Genomic DNA, 16,981 nt, shown 5'->3' on the forward strand with positions numbered 1-16,981 from the left:
TCACAGAATAAATCACTTTATTCCACTGAGTGGACTCTGGCCCATGGAAGCAAGGGAGCTCCAGTGGGTGCGGAGGATCTGGCTCCGTGTGCAGGACGGGCTGGCTTGGGGCTTACTATGGGGGGCAGGGGAAGAGGTGGGGCCAGAGAGCCACTTCCTACTCCTCTCACCCACCCCCCACGGCATTAAATAAACAAAAAGGAACTCTGTACAACACAAAATATACAGGGAAGTCCTTCCCCCCTAGACCGCCGCCCACCGGAGCCCTGGACTTTGCAGAATGGGAGGGCCAGATGTGGAGGAAAGGGTTGGGGCTTCCAGCCTCTGATGCTGTCCCAAGCCCTTTCCCAAGGTCATGGGATGGGGGCAGGCAGCTTGGAACAGGAAGCAAAACTCCAACTTCCTCTGAAATCCTACGTGGAGAGGTCCATTTCTTTGGGACTCCTGGCTCAAAGGTTTTCTGCTCCTTGCAGACCTGTGAGCTTTCTCAGGAACAAGTAGCCTGGACTTAGCTGAGACTCCTCCAAGAGGAGCTGGAGCCCTGGCCTTGGAGGCAGAACAGCCCTGGGAAACAGGCTGGAGAAGTCTGGTCCCGAAGTCTTTGCCCAGTCCAGGCCTCCGTCTTGGCTAGGAAGCAGGGCCGGGTGAGAGATGGCGAGAGCCCTGGAGAGGCCCAGGCTCAGAGGGGTCTAGTTGTTTGGTAATAGACCAGGTGTTCCATGTCATCAGTGGTGGAGACCTTGGAGCTGGTGGGGGTGGAAGGTGGGGGGTGGCGGTGTCTGTGGAAGTCCTTTCTCTGATTCTTGAAGAAGCAGTAGCCCAGAATGGCGACCACCACCACGATGCAGGTACCCAGGAGCACTGCAATGGCCACCTCCAAGGGGCCTGGGGGAGGCAAGGAGCCTGGGGGAGGAAGGGCCGGATGAAGCACTCCCAGAGCCTGCTGGGTCCTGACGCCCACCCCTACTCTGTATCAAAGGGACTTAGGCAAACGGACGCGGTGGGTGGTGGTGGTGGAATAAGGACCCTGGGCATGTGAGCAGCTGAAACTGCTCTGTTGGGAGTTTGGTGGGAGGGGTTCTGCTGGGTCTTGGCTCCAGGTCAGTCTACTTGCAGCTGACACGGGGAGAACACTGATGGCCCGCAGACCTGGCATGTATTTCTACCCTTCTCTCCCTTGCCCCGGCAGGGACCACCACTGTCCCTTTAGCCAGCCTCAGGATCCTCTCAACACAGGCCTAGGCTGTCACAACCAATTGAGTGGAGTTGATCTTTCTGTTGATACCTACTCAGTGGTGACAGGCAGACAGGGGGCTTACCTGTGTTGGGAACGGGGCTTTCCCGCCGCAGACCAAACACATCCTTCTCTATAAACCAATGGAGGCGGGGGAGATAAGTCAATATGAAAGGTTCGAAGACTCAGCTACTCATCAGTAGTGCCCCAGACACCCCACTGCCATCCTCTCCCACCCTTAGTTCAGGTGCTCTGACGACAAGGCTGACCAGTCCACGCCTTGGGACAGAGCTGAATGCTCCAGCTAAGCCTTTCACCTCCCATCTTCCAGCCCCCCTCTGCCCCACTCACTGGAGATGCCACGACAGGACTCAAGGCACTGCTCCTCCTCCTCAAAGTTGTTCTTGTTGCCATAACAACCGCCATAGGTAAAGCGGGCACAGTGTTCAGTGAAGGGGTTGTAGTACCAGCGGGGGATGCTCTCTGAGCAGAGGCCCGTGTCTGGCAGGTCTACACAGTGCCCTGCAGGGTAAGGAGCAGACGAAGGTGTGAATGTCCACGGGACCTCCCTGCCACCACTAGGCTCCACCTGGTTGCTGCCCGCCACCCCCGACCGTCCTCAGGCTGGGGATGGCTGTGATTCCGTGAGGGCCCGGAGGCCCAGAAATATCTGGGCCATTCGCAGTGCTGCTAGAAGCAAGGAAGATAAATGCAAGAGAGTAAGTGTGGGTCCAGAGTTACCCTAGGCTGACTCATATAACTATTTCTTAATTTTCTTTCAGCATTCCTGACTGTATCAAGGTCTTGGTTTCTCCCCAGCACTTGATGGTCTGCCTTCTAACAAAGAAGACTCAGAGTCTGAACCTTGGCAGCCAACACTGTCCAGCTAAAATGTTTTATTATATGTTTTATTATACTTATTTTAAAAGCAAATCTCAAATTGTGACATATAATAGTGGCTTTTCATTTACAGTACTGACATGAAAGTTCCTTTTTCTTTTTTAATCTCCAATTTCAGTTATTTATTTTTGGTTGTGCTGCGTAGCATGCGGGATCTTAGTTCCCTGACCACGGATTAAACCCATACCCTCCGCATTGGAAGTGCGGAGTCTTAACCATTGGATTGCCAGGGAAGTCCCTGAAATTTCCTTTTTAATATATTAAGTTAAATCAATAACATCTCAGTGATATGTAGGCATGGTTAAATTTCTGAAGGTGTTGGAACTCCCCTGGCAATCCAGTGGTTAAGACCCTGAGTTTCCACTGCAAGGGGCATGAGCTCAACCCCTGGTTAGAGAACTAAGATTCCACATGCCATGTGGCACGGCCTAAAAAAAAATAAGAATTTCAGGAGGTGTCTGATGCTTAGCAAACACAGAAAGAAAAGCGCAGGACACCCCTGCCCCCAGCTTTCTGCCCACAGCCTGGTACCCACAGCAGGCCCCTTCAGCACACTGATGGCATGAGTGAGGAGAGTAGTTCAGCCCTGACCCAGGAGACCAGGGCAGGAGCTCACCTTTGTCCCCGGGGAAATGGATCCTCTGGAGTTTATCGAAGTCTCTGGTGTCTGCCAAGATGAAAGATCATCAGAGGTGCAGACCTGACAAGGGCCTCGCAGAGGTGTGGGGTGAGTGGGCTGGCTCTGCCCCGCCCCGCCCGCTGCGCCCCGCCCCCAGGCCTCACATTTCTCACAGGTGGCCTCATCGGAGGCGTCGGGGCAGTCAGGAGTGTCGTCACACTCCAGGAAGCTGTCGATGCAGCAGCCATCACCGCAGCGGAACTTGCTGGAATGGCAGCTGCCAGAACACACTGGGTAGGGGTGAGGCCAGGGGGAGGGCGAGGTCAGGTGGGGGTGCAGAGGCCAGCAAATACCACGAGTCCATCATCTACCTGGCCCTCTCTACCCCCAGGCGGCATCATGACACAGCCCCTGTTCCCTCTCCACTCCTGCCCCTCAAACCCTCACACAAAACACGCAAAGGCTGATGGGAGGATCCTGAGCTGCAGGGGGTGAGGCACTTGTGGGCCTCCGTTCTGAGGGCAGGAATGAGTTGTAGAGCCAGGGCAGTGTGGGCAGGGGCCTGGACTTGATACCGGCTGGAGAGCTGGCAGGGGTAAGGGGAACAAGGAAAGGAGCAAAGCCCACCTGGATGATGCCTTTCTGCTGAGGGACCTAGGAGAGAAAAACAGAGAAGTGAGAGGAGGCAGGGCCAGGCCCCAGCCGGGATGAGCTGATAGGGGGCCTAGGGATAGGGGTATTCCCATGCCCACCTCCCTGATCCGTGAAGAGAGAACACCTACCCTGGGGGAATGTCACCTGAGCCCCAACACTGCTTCGCAAAGGCCCACCTTGCACATTGCGGCAGGCGAGCTTGCACTCTTCTTCCCGAAGGTAGTTGTTCTTGTTGCCCAGGCAACCTCCATAAACAAAACTCTTGCAGATCTGTTCTGTGGGGTCGTAGTACCAGCGGGGGAAGGAACCTCGACAGCGGCCCACCTTCCTGGATGCAAGGCAGTATTCTGGCAGGGAGGGAAGTTGGTCAGGGGCATCTGAAGGGCCAGGCAACTTGGGCGGGGGATGCCTCCCATGGTGGCCTCCTTGCCCCGCTTCCTTACCTTCCGTCTGCTCAGGGGACAGCACAGTGACTGTGACGTTGGACATGCTCTCTGGCTGGTCTGAACCGGTCGCCGTCAGCTGGAACAGGTAGCTGCCTTCTTTGAGTCCCCACAGCTCCACCTGGTCTGGATCACTCCTCTAAGCACAGGAATGGCCGTCAGGCAGGGGCTGCTCCAGGCCCTCCCAAAAAGCCACTCCCCTGCCCCTGCCTCAACTGGGGAGAGCAGACAGTCTTGGTATTAAATGGATCCTCGGCTTTTATCCACCCCATCCCTCCTGGAGCCGCAGTTGGGCCTATGGCCCCAGGAAGGAGCCCTGGAGAGCTGAGGTGGGGGTCCGAGAGCCACCCAGTGTCTCACCTCGACCCTGACGTCTGTGTCACCCCGCAGCAGACGCCAGTCTGTGTTCTCCACACCCTTCAGCACTACGGGCTCCTGGGGCTGTACCTTCAGGTCTATACCGTCCCAGGCCATGGGGATCCGGGACCCTGGGAGGAAGGTGAGGTAAGGTGAACTCTCACTGAATGGGAAGGATCCCTCCTCAAGTGAGGGGCTGGTGCCCTATGGGTGGCAACTAGACCAACCTAGGACTCAGCAGCCTGGTGAGACACAGATACAATTTCACAATGAAACCATTCTTCTTGTCCGCTATTTAGATATGTTACACTTAAGACATTCTAATGTTGTAAAGCCATTTTCTGAAGCAAATAACTGAATGAATTGCCATCTGATTCCATTTATTAAAAAAAAAAAACATATATGTATATATACATATACATACATATACACACATATATTTGGAAGGAGGAATTTTCCTATTTTCTACAATAAGCAGGTACTCGTGCTAATTGCTTTAAAAAGTCAGGGGACTTCTGTGGTGGTCCAAGTGACTAAGACTTGGCATTCCCAACACAGGGAGCCTGGGTCTGATCCCTATTCAGGGAACTAGATCCCACATGCTTCAACTAAGTTTGCATGCCACAACTGAAGAACCCACATGCTGCAAGGAAGATCAAAGAACCCGCGTGCCACCTCTGAGACACGGCACAACCAAATAAACATATTTTTTTAAAAGTTAGAGTAACAACACTTTTGAAATGCCAGATAAGTTAATGTGTAATTACCATCATCACCCCTCTCTCTGCAGCCCAGATAACTGCTGAGAAGCCCATCCGGACAGAGGCCTTAAGTACAGAGTTCCCGGGCAGCACTGTGTCAAGCCTGGTCCCATGATGACCGGGCACATGAAGAGGGTGCCTCCTCCAGTTACAAGGGGACACGAAATACCCTCCCTCAGTCAGGGTCTTCAGAGAGAGCATGGCCCTGTGGACACCTTGATTTTGGACATCTGGCTTCCGGAACTGAGACAATACATTGCTATTGTTTTCAGCCACCCACTTTGTAGTACTTTGGCATAGCAGCCTAGGAAACTGACATACTGCCCTTGAGGGTGTCATGGTCCCGTTAGGCAGGTTAAGACCCAGCCACAGGAAGCAAAACAGGAGAAAAGACCCACCAAGATGAAGGGGTTTGTGGTACATGTACAAGACAAGGAAGTGGATGTTTAAAGAAAGGAAAGATCACAGCAAGTTAGAGGAAAAAGGCAAGGCTTTGTGAAGAAAAGACAAAGGATTTTTTTTTTGAGGCAAAGGATTTTTAAAATTCTTTTATTTTTATTTGTATGGTTGTGGGGAAGAATGTTCTGTGTTGCTGATGACAGCAGAAAGCATGATGAGCCAAAACAAGGAGTGGAGAATTTGCAAGGCTGGTTTGGTGGACTTTAAGGAGACCAGCTGGGCTGGGCCAGATCTCCAAGGGCCCTGGACACTCGGTCAGGGCATGTGCACACAGCAAGATTGACATGCAAATACTTGACAACTAGTGGTACAGAAAGGGGACAGACACTGGCCATGAATAGTGGCACAGAAGCCTGGAGGCCCAGTCTGCACTAGAAGCTGACCTCCCTCAAAACCTGATCAAGCTCCAGAAGTACTAAGGGAAGGCCAAGGGCCAGGGTAGCAGGGGAATTGTTAAGCTCCTGGCAGCAGCTGTTTACCCATCTGTCTGGAATAGAATTATTTCTATGGAGCAAGGAGGCCAGCAAGTGGACCAGTGCAGTAGTTCAAGGCAGATGCAACAGAAGCAGTCTGAATTAAGAGATAGCTTAGGGATGGATCCTGATGCTGGAAAAGATTGAGGCAAGGAGGAGAATGGGGCAACAGAGGATGAAATGGTTGGATAGCCTCACTGACTCAATGGACATGAGTGTGAGCAAACTCTGGGAGATATTGAAGGACAGGGAAGCTTGGTATGCTGCAGTCCATGAGGCCACAAAGAGCTGGACACAATTTAGCAACTGAATGACAACAGAGATGGAAAGGAGGATCTAAGAAACAATGGGCAGACGCTTCAGGCTGCTGTGCCTGACAGGCTCTAGGGAACTGGCAACAGAGAGCCAGGGCACGGGCAGAAGGGAAACCAGATCTAGCAGGAACATGTGGCTTCAGCCATAGAGAAGTTGAATTTGAGGGAGAGGAGGAGTGCAGTGGGAGCCCCAGAGAAGCCAGAGGTGGAGAAAGACCTGGAGTCATACTAACAAAGCTGCTGCTAATGGAAACTGTGCTCAGAGGACTTCCCTGATGGTCCCATGGCTGAGAATCTGCCTGCCAATGCAGGGGACAGGTTCAATCCCTGGTCTGGGAAGATCCCACATGCCTTGGGGCAACTAAGCCCCTGGACCACAACTACTGAGTCTGGGCTCTAGATCCCACACTCCACAACAAGAGAAGCTACCACAATGAGAAGCTGTCATACTGCAACTAGAGAGTAGTCCCCATTTGGCAACTAGAGAAAGCCTATGCACAGGAATGAAGATCCAGCACAGCCAAAAATAAAATAATTAAAAGAAAAAAAAAAAAGTGTGGCTGGCACACACACTAGGTACTTTATCTGTAGTATCTTATCAGAGCTGGCAAATTATGGCCTGCAGGCCACATTTAGCCCAACCTGTTATATTTTTTAACGGTTGAAAAGAATTCTTAAACAATACTTCATGACATGTGAAAAGCCCATAAAATTTAAATTTGTGTCTATAAATTAAGATACAGCCTTACCAAATTGTTTACAAATTGTGAATGGTTGCTTTCATGTTACAACAGCAGCTGAGCAGTTGTAACCAACACAAAATCTAAAGTATTTACTATATGAATATTCACAGGAGGTTTGCTGCCCCCATCTATATCGCCGACCTGCCTAACCATCCTGCCACAACCACATTCTTGCTCCTCTTTCCAGATGAGAAACTGACACCAGAGAGGTTAAATGACTTGCCCAGGGTTGCTCAGTTTCTAAACAGCAGAGCTGGGATTTGAACCCTGGTCTGACTCATACTTGCTGCAAAACATCAAAACACCATGCTGCAGGTTATATCTGATTAGAAGGATGACTTTTTTTTATTATTACTTTTATAATCTTCAATTTTGTTTTTAGCTTAGGTAATACATGGACCTGGAGAAGGAAATGGCAACCCACTCCAGTATTCTTGCCCGGAAAATCCCAGGGACAGAAAAGCCTGGTTGGCTACACTCCATGGGGTCGCAGAGCTGGACATGACTGAGCATAAGGACATGAACGAACCTTCTCTCCAGAGGTATTCTCAGTTACTAGTTTGGGGGCGTGTGTATGTGTGACTATCAGGAGAGAGAGTATTGAATTTATAAGCATGCAAGTTCTTCATCTTGCTTTTCCCTTAATATATACTGGAAATCATTCACAGTAATACATACTTTTGGTTGCATAGCACATTTAACACATTTAACCAGTCCATCAGTCCCTCTGGGTCGTGAAGACCTTTTTGTACAGTTCTTCTGTGTATTCTTACCATCTCTTCTTAATATCTTCTGCTTCTGTTAGGTCCATAACATTTCTGTCCTTTATCGAGCCCATCTTTACATGAAATATTCCTTTGGTATCTCTGATTTTCTTGAAGAGATCTCTAGTCTTTCCCATTCTGTTGTTTTCCTCTATTTCTTTGCATTGATCGCTGAAGAAGATTTTCTTATCTCTTCTTGCTATTCTTTGGAACTCTGCATTCAGATGTTTATATCTTTCCTTTTCTCCTTTGCTTTTCACTTCTCTTCTTTTCACAGCTATTTGTAAGGCCTTCCCAGACAGCCATTTTGCTTTTTTGCATTTCTTTTCCATGGGGATGGTCTTGATCCCTGTCTCCTGTACAATGTCACGAACCTCATTCCATAGCTCATCAGGCACTCTATCTATTAGATCTAGGCCCTTAAATCTATTTCTCACTTCCACTGTATAATCATAAGGGATTTGATTTAGGACATACCTGAATGGTCTAGTGGTTTTCCCTACTTTCTTCTATTTAAGTCTGAATTTGGCAATAAGGAGTTCGTGGTCTGAGCCACAGTCAGCTCCTGGTCTTGTTTTTGCTGACTGTATAGAGCTTCTCCATCTTTGGCCTCAAAGAATATAAACAATCTGATTTCGGTGTTGACCATCTGGTGATGTCCATGTATAGCCAGACATCCTGGAATGTGAAGTCAAGTGGGCCTTAGAAAGCATCACTACGAACAAAGCTAGTGGAGGTGATGGAATTCCAGTCGAGCTATTCCAAATACTGAAAGATGATGCTGTGAAAGTGCTGCACTCAATATGCCAGCAAATTTGGAAAACTCAGCAGTGGCCACAGGACTGGAAAAGGTCAGTTTTCATTCTAATCCCAAAGAAAGGCAATGCCAAAGAATGCTCAAACTACCGCACAATTGCACTCATCTCACACGCTAGTAAAGTAATGCTCAAAATTCTCCAAGCCAGGCTTCAGCAATATGTGAACCATGAACTTCCTGATGTTCAAGCTGGTTTTAGAAAAGGCAGAGGAACCAGAGATCAAATTGTCAACAACTGCTGGATCATGGAAAAAGCAAGAGAGTTCCAGAAAAACATCTATTTCTGCTTTATTGACTATGCCAAAGCCTTTGACTGTGTGGATCACAAGAAACTGGAAAATTCTGAAAGAGATGGGAATACCAGACCACCTGACCTGCCTCTTGAGAAATTTGTATGCAGGTCAGGAAGCAGCAGTTAGAACTGGACGTGGAACAACAGACTGGTTCCAAATAGGAAAAGGAGTTCATCAAGGCTGTATATTGTCACCCTGCTTATTTAACTTATATGCAGAGTACATCATGAGAAACGCTGGACTAGAAGAAACACAAGCTGGAATCAAGATTGCCGGGAGAAATATCAATAACCTCAGATATGCAGATGACAGAACCCTTATGGCAGAAAGTGAAGAGGAACTAAAAAGCCTCTTGATGAAAGTGAAAGTGGAGAGTGAAAAAGTTGGCTTAAAGCTCAACATTCAGAAAACTAAGATCATGGCATCTGGTCCCATCACTTCATGGGAAATAGACGGGGAAACAGTGGAAACAGTGTCAGACTTTATTTTTCTGGGCTCCAAAATCACTGCAGATGGTGACTGCAGCTATGAAATTAAAAGACGCTTGCTCCTTGGAAGGAAAGTTATGACCAACTTAGATAGCATATTCAAAAGCAGAGACATTACTTTGCCAACAAAGGTTTGTCTAGTCAAGGCTATGGTTTTTCCTGTGGTCATGTATGGATGTGAGAGTTGGACTGTGAAGAAGGCTGAACGCCGAAGAATTGATGCTTTTGAACTGTGGTGTTGGAGAAGACTCTTGAGAGTCCCTTGGACTGCAAGGAGATCCAACCAGTCCATTCTGAAGGAGATCGGCCCTGGGATTTCTTTGGAAGGAATGATGCTAAAGCTGAAACTCCAGTACTTTGGCCACCTCATGTGAAGAGTTGACTCATTGGAAAAGACTCTGATGCTGGGAGGGATTGGGGGCAGGAGGAAAAGGGGACGACAGAGGATGAGATGGCTGGATGGCATCACTGACTCAATGGACTGAGTTTGAGTGAACTCCGGGAGTTGGTGATGGACAGGGTAAGGCCTGGCGTGCTGCGATTCATGGGCTTGCCAAGAGTAGGATACGACTGAGCGACTGATCTGATCTGATCTGATCAGTCCCTCTTGATTTAGGTCTTTCTTCCCTACCTTCCTCCCTCCCTACTAAAAACTAGCCCATGCTGCCTCAGGGTTTATTAGTAATATTACGATTAAAATAGCACCACAGCATCCAATTATAGGATGTGTTGACAGACACTGAGATTGTTTCCAGTTCCTTGCTATTATAAACAATGGTGCAGTTGACTGGCTGGCTGGTAAGTTGTTTTACGCACGTTTAAGCATAGCCACAAGATGAGTTCCTGCAAGTGGAACTGTGATGAGGATTATGTGCATTTACACTTTTGGTGGATACTGCCAACCTGCCCTTCACAGAGGCACCACAGAAGGTTAGTGAAGTCTAAGAGTTCAAAGGAAGGAGAGAAGGTAAAGAGATAAGAACAACTGATAGAAGGCTGAATCATAGGGCTGCGTCCCTGCCTCTCTTTGATGAGGCAGAGAAAGCAGAGCCAATAGGGGAGTCACAGAGGGTGGTCCCAGAGGTGAAAAGACCAGGACACACAGAGACAGCAAAGAGAAAAGGAAACCTCCATTATAAGACCAGGAGAGCAGGGCCAGGAACCAAGCCCCAACCCAGTGGCTTGAGGGCTCACTGAGAGCTAGCCCAGGCCCTGAGGTGAGAGGCCAAGGCAAGGAGGCAGTGAACTGGGAGGAGCCTGTCCCTCCCTCCTTGCATTTTCCAGAAAGTAATCAGCAGTCCACAAGGGGAAACAAGACAGACTACTTGGCAGTCTACCTAGCAGAGAGATAGGCTAGCCCCACTGGCCCCAGGGTAGAAGTCACAAACAGAGTGACATATCAGACCTCGAGCCAAATCAGCAATGTCTACCCACACACGCAAGGCTGGTCCTCTCCAAGCCCCAGTCCCCAGGAGCAAGGGGCAGATGTCTGGATAGATACCACTCCTTACTTCCCACCCACAGAGAGCAAAGGGCCAGAGGAGCAACAAAGCCAGCCCCTCCCCCAGCCGTCAGGCCTCAGGACTCTCCAGGGAAACACAGTCTCTATCTTCCAAGCCACTCTTCCAATGCAAAGATGGGGAATGTAGGGGAAGGGGAGAGGAGGAAAGAGCAGGGTGTTTAGGAGGCCCCAGTAATCTGCACTGGACTGGCCTGGCCATAGGCAGGGAAAGGGGTACAGGTCAACCCACCCTGGGAAGGGCTCCCCCGGTACAAGAACCAAAGGTTCAGAAGCCCTGAGCACTTGCCCACTTTGCCTACCTTGGTCTACCCTAGCCCAGCTTCCAGAAGACCATAATGGCTTGACCCTCTTTGTACTTTTAACCTCTCTAGTGCGACTCAGGTGAGAATGGACTCCTGGACACATGCACACAGCATCCCCCATTCCCCCAAACACCGTGGTGCCCTGAAATGGCCTGGGGACCAGACTAATCCAAGTTCTACCCAGCACCCCATGGGACAGGAAATCCCCACTCCGTCCCGTCTTGTGCCAACCAGGCAAGTCAGGAGGTGGGGAGGTTCCCAGATGAGGAAGGCCCGTCCAGCTCAGCGTCCTGACCAGACCCCAGAGTTTCAGGTGTTGGCCCTGCAGTGCTGGCCCTCCGATGGGTCCTGTCAGAGCCGGGAGGGCAGGCAGCTCGGATCACTTAGGTCATCACCACCTACACTCCCTGCTGCTTCCTTGTGAAATAGGCTCAGGCCCTGGCCCACTGGGACTCAGTAGCCCAGCCTAGCCTGGAGACAGTGTCCCCCTCCTGGAATCTCCACCCCACCTCTTCTCAGAGATCCAGAGCTTCTGAAAGGATAGGGAGAAGAGGAAAGGCTGGAGAGGGAAACTCCTTTCTCTACTTCCCAGGACTGAGACCAACCAGCCCCAGCCTGGCCCCTGGGCTCCCCAGTCTCTGGTTCTGCTGTCCACTGGGCTGTCTTGGATCAGAGACAGGTTTCTACCAGCAAGATGGTCTTGTGTGAGAAATAGCGCAGCCCTGCAGGAGGTCCTGCCTGGGGTTGAGTCCCATTTGTGGATGGTATATATTTAAGATGGGAGTCAGTTTCCTAATCTAAAAAGTGGAATGACTACTAATAGCACCCTTTTCAGAGGCGGTTGTCATGATGCCTAAGTGAGAGGCTGAGTGGCATAGCAGTCAGCAAACAGTAAAGTACTAACAGAGGTCATCAGCATGACCCATCCCTGCCTTGGAGCCCCACCTGGCCAGAACAACAGGTGGAGAGGATGGGGAACGAAGGTCTCTGGAAGGACCCCAATCCCAGCTAACTGCTCAGTCCCAGGAGGAAAGAGGAGGAGCCGTGGCCCCACTTTGCCCTTATCCTGGAAGTAAACAAGGTGAGCAGACAGCTTGGCTACTAGATCTTAAGCAGGAAGAGCTCTGCCAGGCTTATGAGCACACACGAGTATACACACACGCACACACACACTTGCCTGGACAGCTGACTTCCTTCCCCTACCAGGTATACATACCAGTGGACTGACTCATCCAGCAACCCTCCTCACCTGGACCCCAGGGCTAGGCTACTGTGTCCACAATACCACCTTCTCCCCAGTTGGGTCACCCCCAATTGGGCTTGTTCTTTAGACTCTGGTCGTCTGGCAGTTTTTCCCCCAGACCACTAAAGACCAGTACCTGGGGAGAGGAGTACAAGAAATGCTAGAACCAATCCCAGACCCAGCAGTGAGGAGCCCAGCCTTCACCAGGTCCACTTGACAGGGCCCCAAGGTACCTAGCACAGTGCTTGGCCTGGAGTTATCTATCTATCTAGTCATCAGGTGGCCTCCAGACAGCTCATTCCCTGATTTGGCCCATTGGGGTCAAAGTAGGAATCCCCAGGAGCTTGCTCCCACTCACACATCCCAGAGCACCCGCCCACTCAACATCCTTAATTCAGGAGCCAGCCTGGGCTCTAGGACGTCCCCCCTCGCCCCTCTTGTAGTCTGTTCTTTTTTTTACTGTTTATACCATGCCTACTTCTAAGGATGAGTTAGGATCGAATGGGACTCTCCTCCAAACTCCTTTCTGATGCTTCGCGCAAAGACCCTATAACCAGTCCTTTTTGTGAGTCTCCCCAGATTCTGGCACCCTCGTCCTTACCTTTGAAGCCCTGGGTCCGCAGCTCGCGGTAGGAGCGGTAAACCTCCCGCGTGAGGTAGTTGATGAAACCCTCCTTGGGCGCGAACTTGCACACGAAGTTCTGCTCGTAGAGGCAGTTGATGAGGAAGCAGGAGACGATGGCGTCCTCCCCGCCGTCGGGCTGCAATTCCACCAGCGCCAGATTGCAGTCGTTGGAGCTGCAGCAGGCGTGCACGCAGTCCCGGCCTCGGCGCGCGGTGAGGGAGCGCAGGAAGGTGGCCCCGTTTCTGACCGAGGCGTCCGTGTCGAGCACGAAATCAGGCACCCCGGGGGTAAAGCGGTTCAGGCAGCCGTCGGCCGTGAGCACACCGGGGGTCACCGGCGGCGGCCCGGCCTCGGCGCCCCGGTGGACGAGCGCGCAGAGAAGCCACACGGCGACCGCTGGGATGCGGGCCCGGGAGAGGCGGCCCTCGGCCATTGTCCTCCCGGGGATCGTCGCCCTCCTCACCACCGGGGTCACCTTCAAAGAGCGGGCCTCTGGGCTCCGAGGGTGCTAGCGACCTGCGAGAGGGAGGGGACGGAGGAGGAGACATCGGATCAGCCGAGAGACTTCCAGGGAGGAGGGCCGGCCGGGAGGAAGTGAAGGGGAGGATCGAGGAGCACGAACACCCCGGGAGTGAAGAAGGGCAGGCAGGTCCGGTCTTCCCACGCACACTTCGGTGACCCCGCACCCGGTCGGACGGCTAAAGAGCTCACGTACCCGGACACACGCACCGGCGCAGAACAAAGGGCCAGACATGCTCCGAACCCGCTCCGCCTCCTCCTGGCTCTCCTCGGCCCGGGTTACCTGCGCAGGTGAGTGGGGTGGGGCCGGGTCTGCCGAGGTTCCGGTCCAGGTTTCCTGAGCTGCTCGGACCGCCGTTTCCGCCCGGGTGTCGGGTGCTCTGGGATTCCGGCACCTCCACCCGTCTAGTTTCTGGTGAAACTGAGTCAGTGCGGCCGGGGCGGGGCGAACATTAACCCCGGCGTCGCCGGCCCCGCCCACGCCCGGTGAGCCCCTGCAGCCCGGGCTTCCGGGCCGCCTACCCCCAATCCCTGCCATCTTCCACCCTGCTTCTGCAACCTGGTGCCCAAACAGGCTCAGAGACCGGCGCGCCCTGCCCCGGTCTCAACCTCGCGGGGCTCCATGCGCCCCAGAAGTATACCCCTATCCCTGGAGGCCCAGACACTTCGGGAAGCGCCGACGATGTCTGGCACCCGAAGGTGGGTCAGATGCTCAGAGATGCCCGACTCCCTTTCCAGTCCGGGTTAGCATTCCCAGACCCAGGCCCGAGGCGATAGGGAAGGAGCTGGGGGAGGAGAAACGGGGGAAAGCCCGACGCCAATGATTTCGCTGTCGTGGTCAGCCCTCGGGAAGTCATTTCCATCTTGTGACGGGAAGAGATCCCAGAAGCTGTGTGGCTGCACCTTTGATAACTGGAATTCCAGATGCCTGCTGGATTATTACCACCTTTGCCAGCTCTGGAAATCCTCCTTTCTGTTACAGTTGAGAAACAAAAGAGATTTCCCCGGGCCAGGTTCCCCTTCTTGATCCTCAATGGTTCCTTTTGTTTTGAGGCCCTTCCTCATTTTGTACTAACGTTTCCGTTCGGGTCGTTGTCCGAGCTGACTTGCTTCGTTGGTCAGACGATCCGTTCTCTAGAGCACAGAATTTCTCTCCTCTCTCACCAGGTGGGGTGCTCCTGGTCAGGAGATGGTTCTTTCTTTCAGTAAAATAACATCCTTGGAAGCTAGAGGTTCCGGATCACCAAAGTAGCTGAGCCTTCATTGAGCCCTGGACTCCTTGAAACCAGGCTTATTGCTTTTCCTGAGTGAAGAACTCCTCTTAAAGGCCATTCTTTACAGAACAATGTTGGTCCTGTTAATGTTCTCCTCAAAAGAGATTCCATACCGGACCTCCCTGGTAGTACAGTGAATAGAAATCCGCCTGCCAATGCAGAGGTCACAGATTCAAGCCCTGATCCAGGAAGACTCCATATGCCAGGAACAACTAAAGCCCACGAGCTGCAACTAGTGAACCTGTTCACCTAGAGTCCGAGCCCTGCAACGAAAGAAATCGCAGCAGTGGGAAACCCTTGCACCACAACAGAGAGTGGCCCGCAGCAATGAAGACCCAGCGCAACCAAAAATAAGTTAATAATTTTTTTTTTTTAAAGAGAGATTCCACACCTTCACAATGACTTAACAAACCCCAGCCCAATGGGAACGGTCTTCTTACCCACTAGATCCTGTAGCCAAACCTCAGTCTTTTTCCTAGCTTAACTGCAACATTCCCTAGCTGCACACATTTTGGGTATGGGTATTGGGTGTGGGAATCTGGAGTCTGTCTCCCCTCTGAATTTCCTGTTTTTTCCACTGCCCCAGGCATGGTGGGGAACATGGATGATATGCTGGGGAATGAAGCTTATGATTGTGTAGTTAGTGGAAAGAAAGAATTTTGTTGAGATTTGATTCCTGCTTCCTTTAATACCTTATACATACAAAAATCCTAACACAGAAGACTTACCCTATGGTAATATTACTACAGATTAATCATTACTTCCATCATATATACCATTACAAAAACCTACATCTGATAATGCCCAAAACCTGTTCCCAAGTATTTCCCACACATTGCCCCATTCAGTCAAAACAAACCAAGAAAGTAGGTACTAATTTTAATTCCCATTTTACAAATGAGCAAGCAGGCTCAGACAGGTGGACAAACTTGTTAGGTCACGTGACTTTGGTGGCGGAACCGGGATCAGAGTTCAGGCAGGCTGAGTCCACTGCTTTAGCACCTAAACACTGTGCTTTTACTGCACTTTCAATTCTGACTTCAGCTGGAAATTCCACACTCAGCTCAGATCAACTTGCCTTGAAAATCAACAGATTTTCAAGTGGGGATCAGCCACCATTTGAGATGCCTGCTGGGTTCCAGATACGTGACATCTGTGACCTCTGATGCTCACAGTAGCTCTGAGAATAGTTTCTACTTTGCAGGGAGGCTCACTAAACTCCACCTAGGTAAGGTAGTGAAGAGTGGGAGGCAAGATGCTATAGGGGTTCAGCTTGTGGGCTTCAGACTCAGATTACAGGGTTTAACTCTTTAATCTGCCATTTACTGTCAGTGTGGCCTTTGGCAACTTATTTATCTCCTCTGTGCCTTAGCCTTCTTGTGTACAACGTGGGACTTCCTAGGGTTAGTATGAGAATTAAATGAGTTAATACAGAGAAAACGTTTGACTCTGAGTGCTCAATAAATGTTACCTGAAAAAAGCGACAGAGTCAGAATTTTATCTCAAATATTTCAGACATCAAAAACTACACTTTGGGAACTTTCTGGTGGTCCGGTGGCCAAGACTCCATGGTCCCAATGCAGGAGGCTCAGGTTCGATACCAGGTCAGGGAACTAGATTCCACATGCTGCGAGGAAGATCAAAGACCCTGCGTGCCTCAAGACCTGACACAGTCAAATAAACATATTTAAAAAAACCAACCCTACACTTTTCACACTACCTTATGCTGGTTCTTACATCCTAAAGAAAAAAGCTACACATGAAGGGAAAAAGACTAAGTTCACCAAAGCGGTAAAGGTGATGGCATTTGAATGATGAAAATATGGGGTAACATTTTCTTTTTTCTAGCTTAGAAATTATTACCAAAGTTTGCTTTGGTGAACATGGAGTGTTTCCATGAGAAAGAGAAAAATACTCATGACAGCTTTCACATTCATCATATTTAGCCCCGCATTACTTCTTTCTCCACATTCTCTCCTCATCTCACTGACCCAGCCACTTTGTCCCAGTATCTGTGCCCCCTGCCTTTCCTTGGGCTTCCCTTGCAAACATCCAGCCAGCCCTGGTGGCAGCAATCTTCTTCAGTAACTGCTCACATCCATCCCGGCTTGTCTGTGGCCACTGCTGCCCTAGTTTTGGGCTCTGTACCAGCTTGCAGATGTACTCCAGGCCACCCT

General features: G+C 50.8%; 2 protein-coding genes across 9 annotated transcripts in view; one reads left to right on the plus strand and one right to left on the minus strand.

Annotated features, from left to right (window-relative positions):
- Positions 1 to 13,954, minus strand: SPINT1 (serine peptidase inhibitor, Kunitz type 1). 5 transcript variants are annotated; one of them, XM_006073064.4, is made up of 11 exons: positions 13,814 to 13,954; positions 12,988 to 13,527; positions 4,211 to 4,338; positions 3,851 to 3,989; positions 3,536 to 3,754; positions 3,381 to 3,407; positions 2,918 to 3,043; positions 2,751 to 2,801; positions 1,586 to 1,756; positions 1,320 to 1,367; positions 1 to 903 (listed from the first exon to the last, which is right to left on the minus strand). In XM_006073064.4, the coding sequence occupies exons 2-11, from the start codon at positions 13,442 to 13,444 to the stop codon at positions 680 to 682; spliced, it is 1,590 nt and encodes a 529-aa protein (XP_006073126.1). In that variant the 5' UTR covers positions 13,445 to 13,527; positions 13,814 to 13,954; the 3' UTR covers positions 1 to 679. The 5 variants fall into 5 exon arrangements, with proteins under 5 accessions (XP_006073126.1, XP_006073127.1, XP_006073125.1 ...); XM_006073065.4 differs by having other exon boundaries at positions 3,584 to 3,754; positions 13,727 to 13,868; XM_006073063.4 differs by having other exon boundaries at positions 13,727 to 13,868.
- The window catches only part of PPP1R14D (protein phosphatase 1 regulatory inhibitor subunit 14D), a 22,759-nt gene continuing 19,463 nt past the window's right edge, over positions 13,686 to 16,981 (plus strand). For 2 of the 4 annotated variants that reach the window (XM_025295900.3, XM_006073068.4), the window contains exons 1-2: positions 13,686 to 13,821; positions 14,698 to 15,158. The gene's annotated coding sequence lies outside the window, so the exon portion shown is untranslated. Of the gene's footprint in view, positions 13,822 to 14,095; positions 14,230 to 14,697; positions 15,159 to 16,981 lie in introns of those variants that run through there. The other 2 variants (XM_044925204.2, XM_025295901.3) reach the window with 2 other exon arrangements.

Source organism: Bubalus bubalis, chromosome 11 (genome assembly GCF_019923935.1).
Source record: "Bubalus bubalis isolate 160015118507 breed Murrah chromosome 11, NDDB_SH_1, whole genome shotgun sequence".
NCBI classification, from domain to species: domain Eukaryota; kingdom Metazoa; phylum Chordata; class Mammalia; order Artiodactyla; family Bovidae; genus Bubalus; species Bubalus bubalis.

Excerpts from the sequence above, each read along its gene's own strand:
- SPINT1 (XM_006073064.4), bottom strand. The coding sequence starts at position 13,444 with ATGGCCGAGGGCCGCCTCTCCCGGGCCCGCATCCCAGCGGTCGCCGTG. Across the intron at positions 3,755-3,850 it reads GTCCCCTGAGCAGACGGAAG|AATACTGCCTTGCATCCAGG; the intron begins GTAAGGAAGCGG and ends CCTCCCTGCCAG. Across the intron at positions 3,408-3,535 it reads TCAGGTGACATTCCCCCAGG|GTCCCTCAGCAGAAAGGCAT; the intron begins GTAGGTGTTCTC and ends TTTCTCTCCTAG.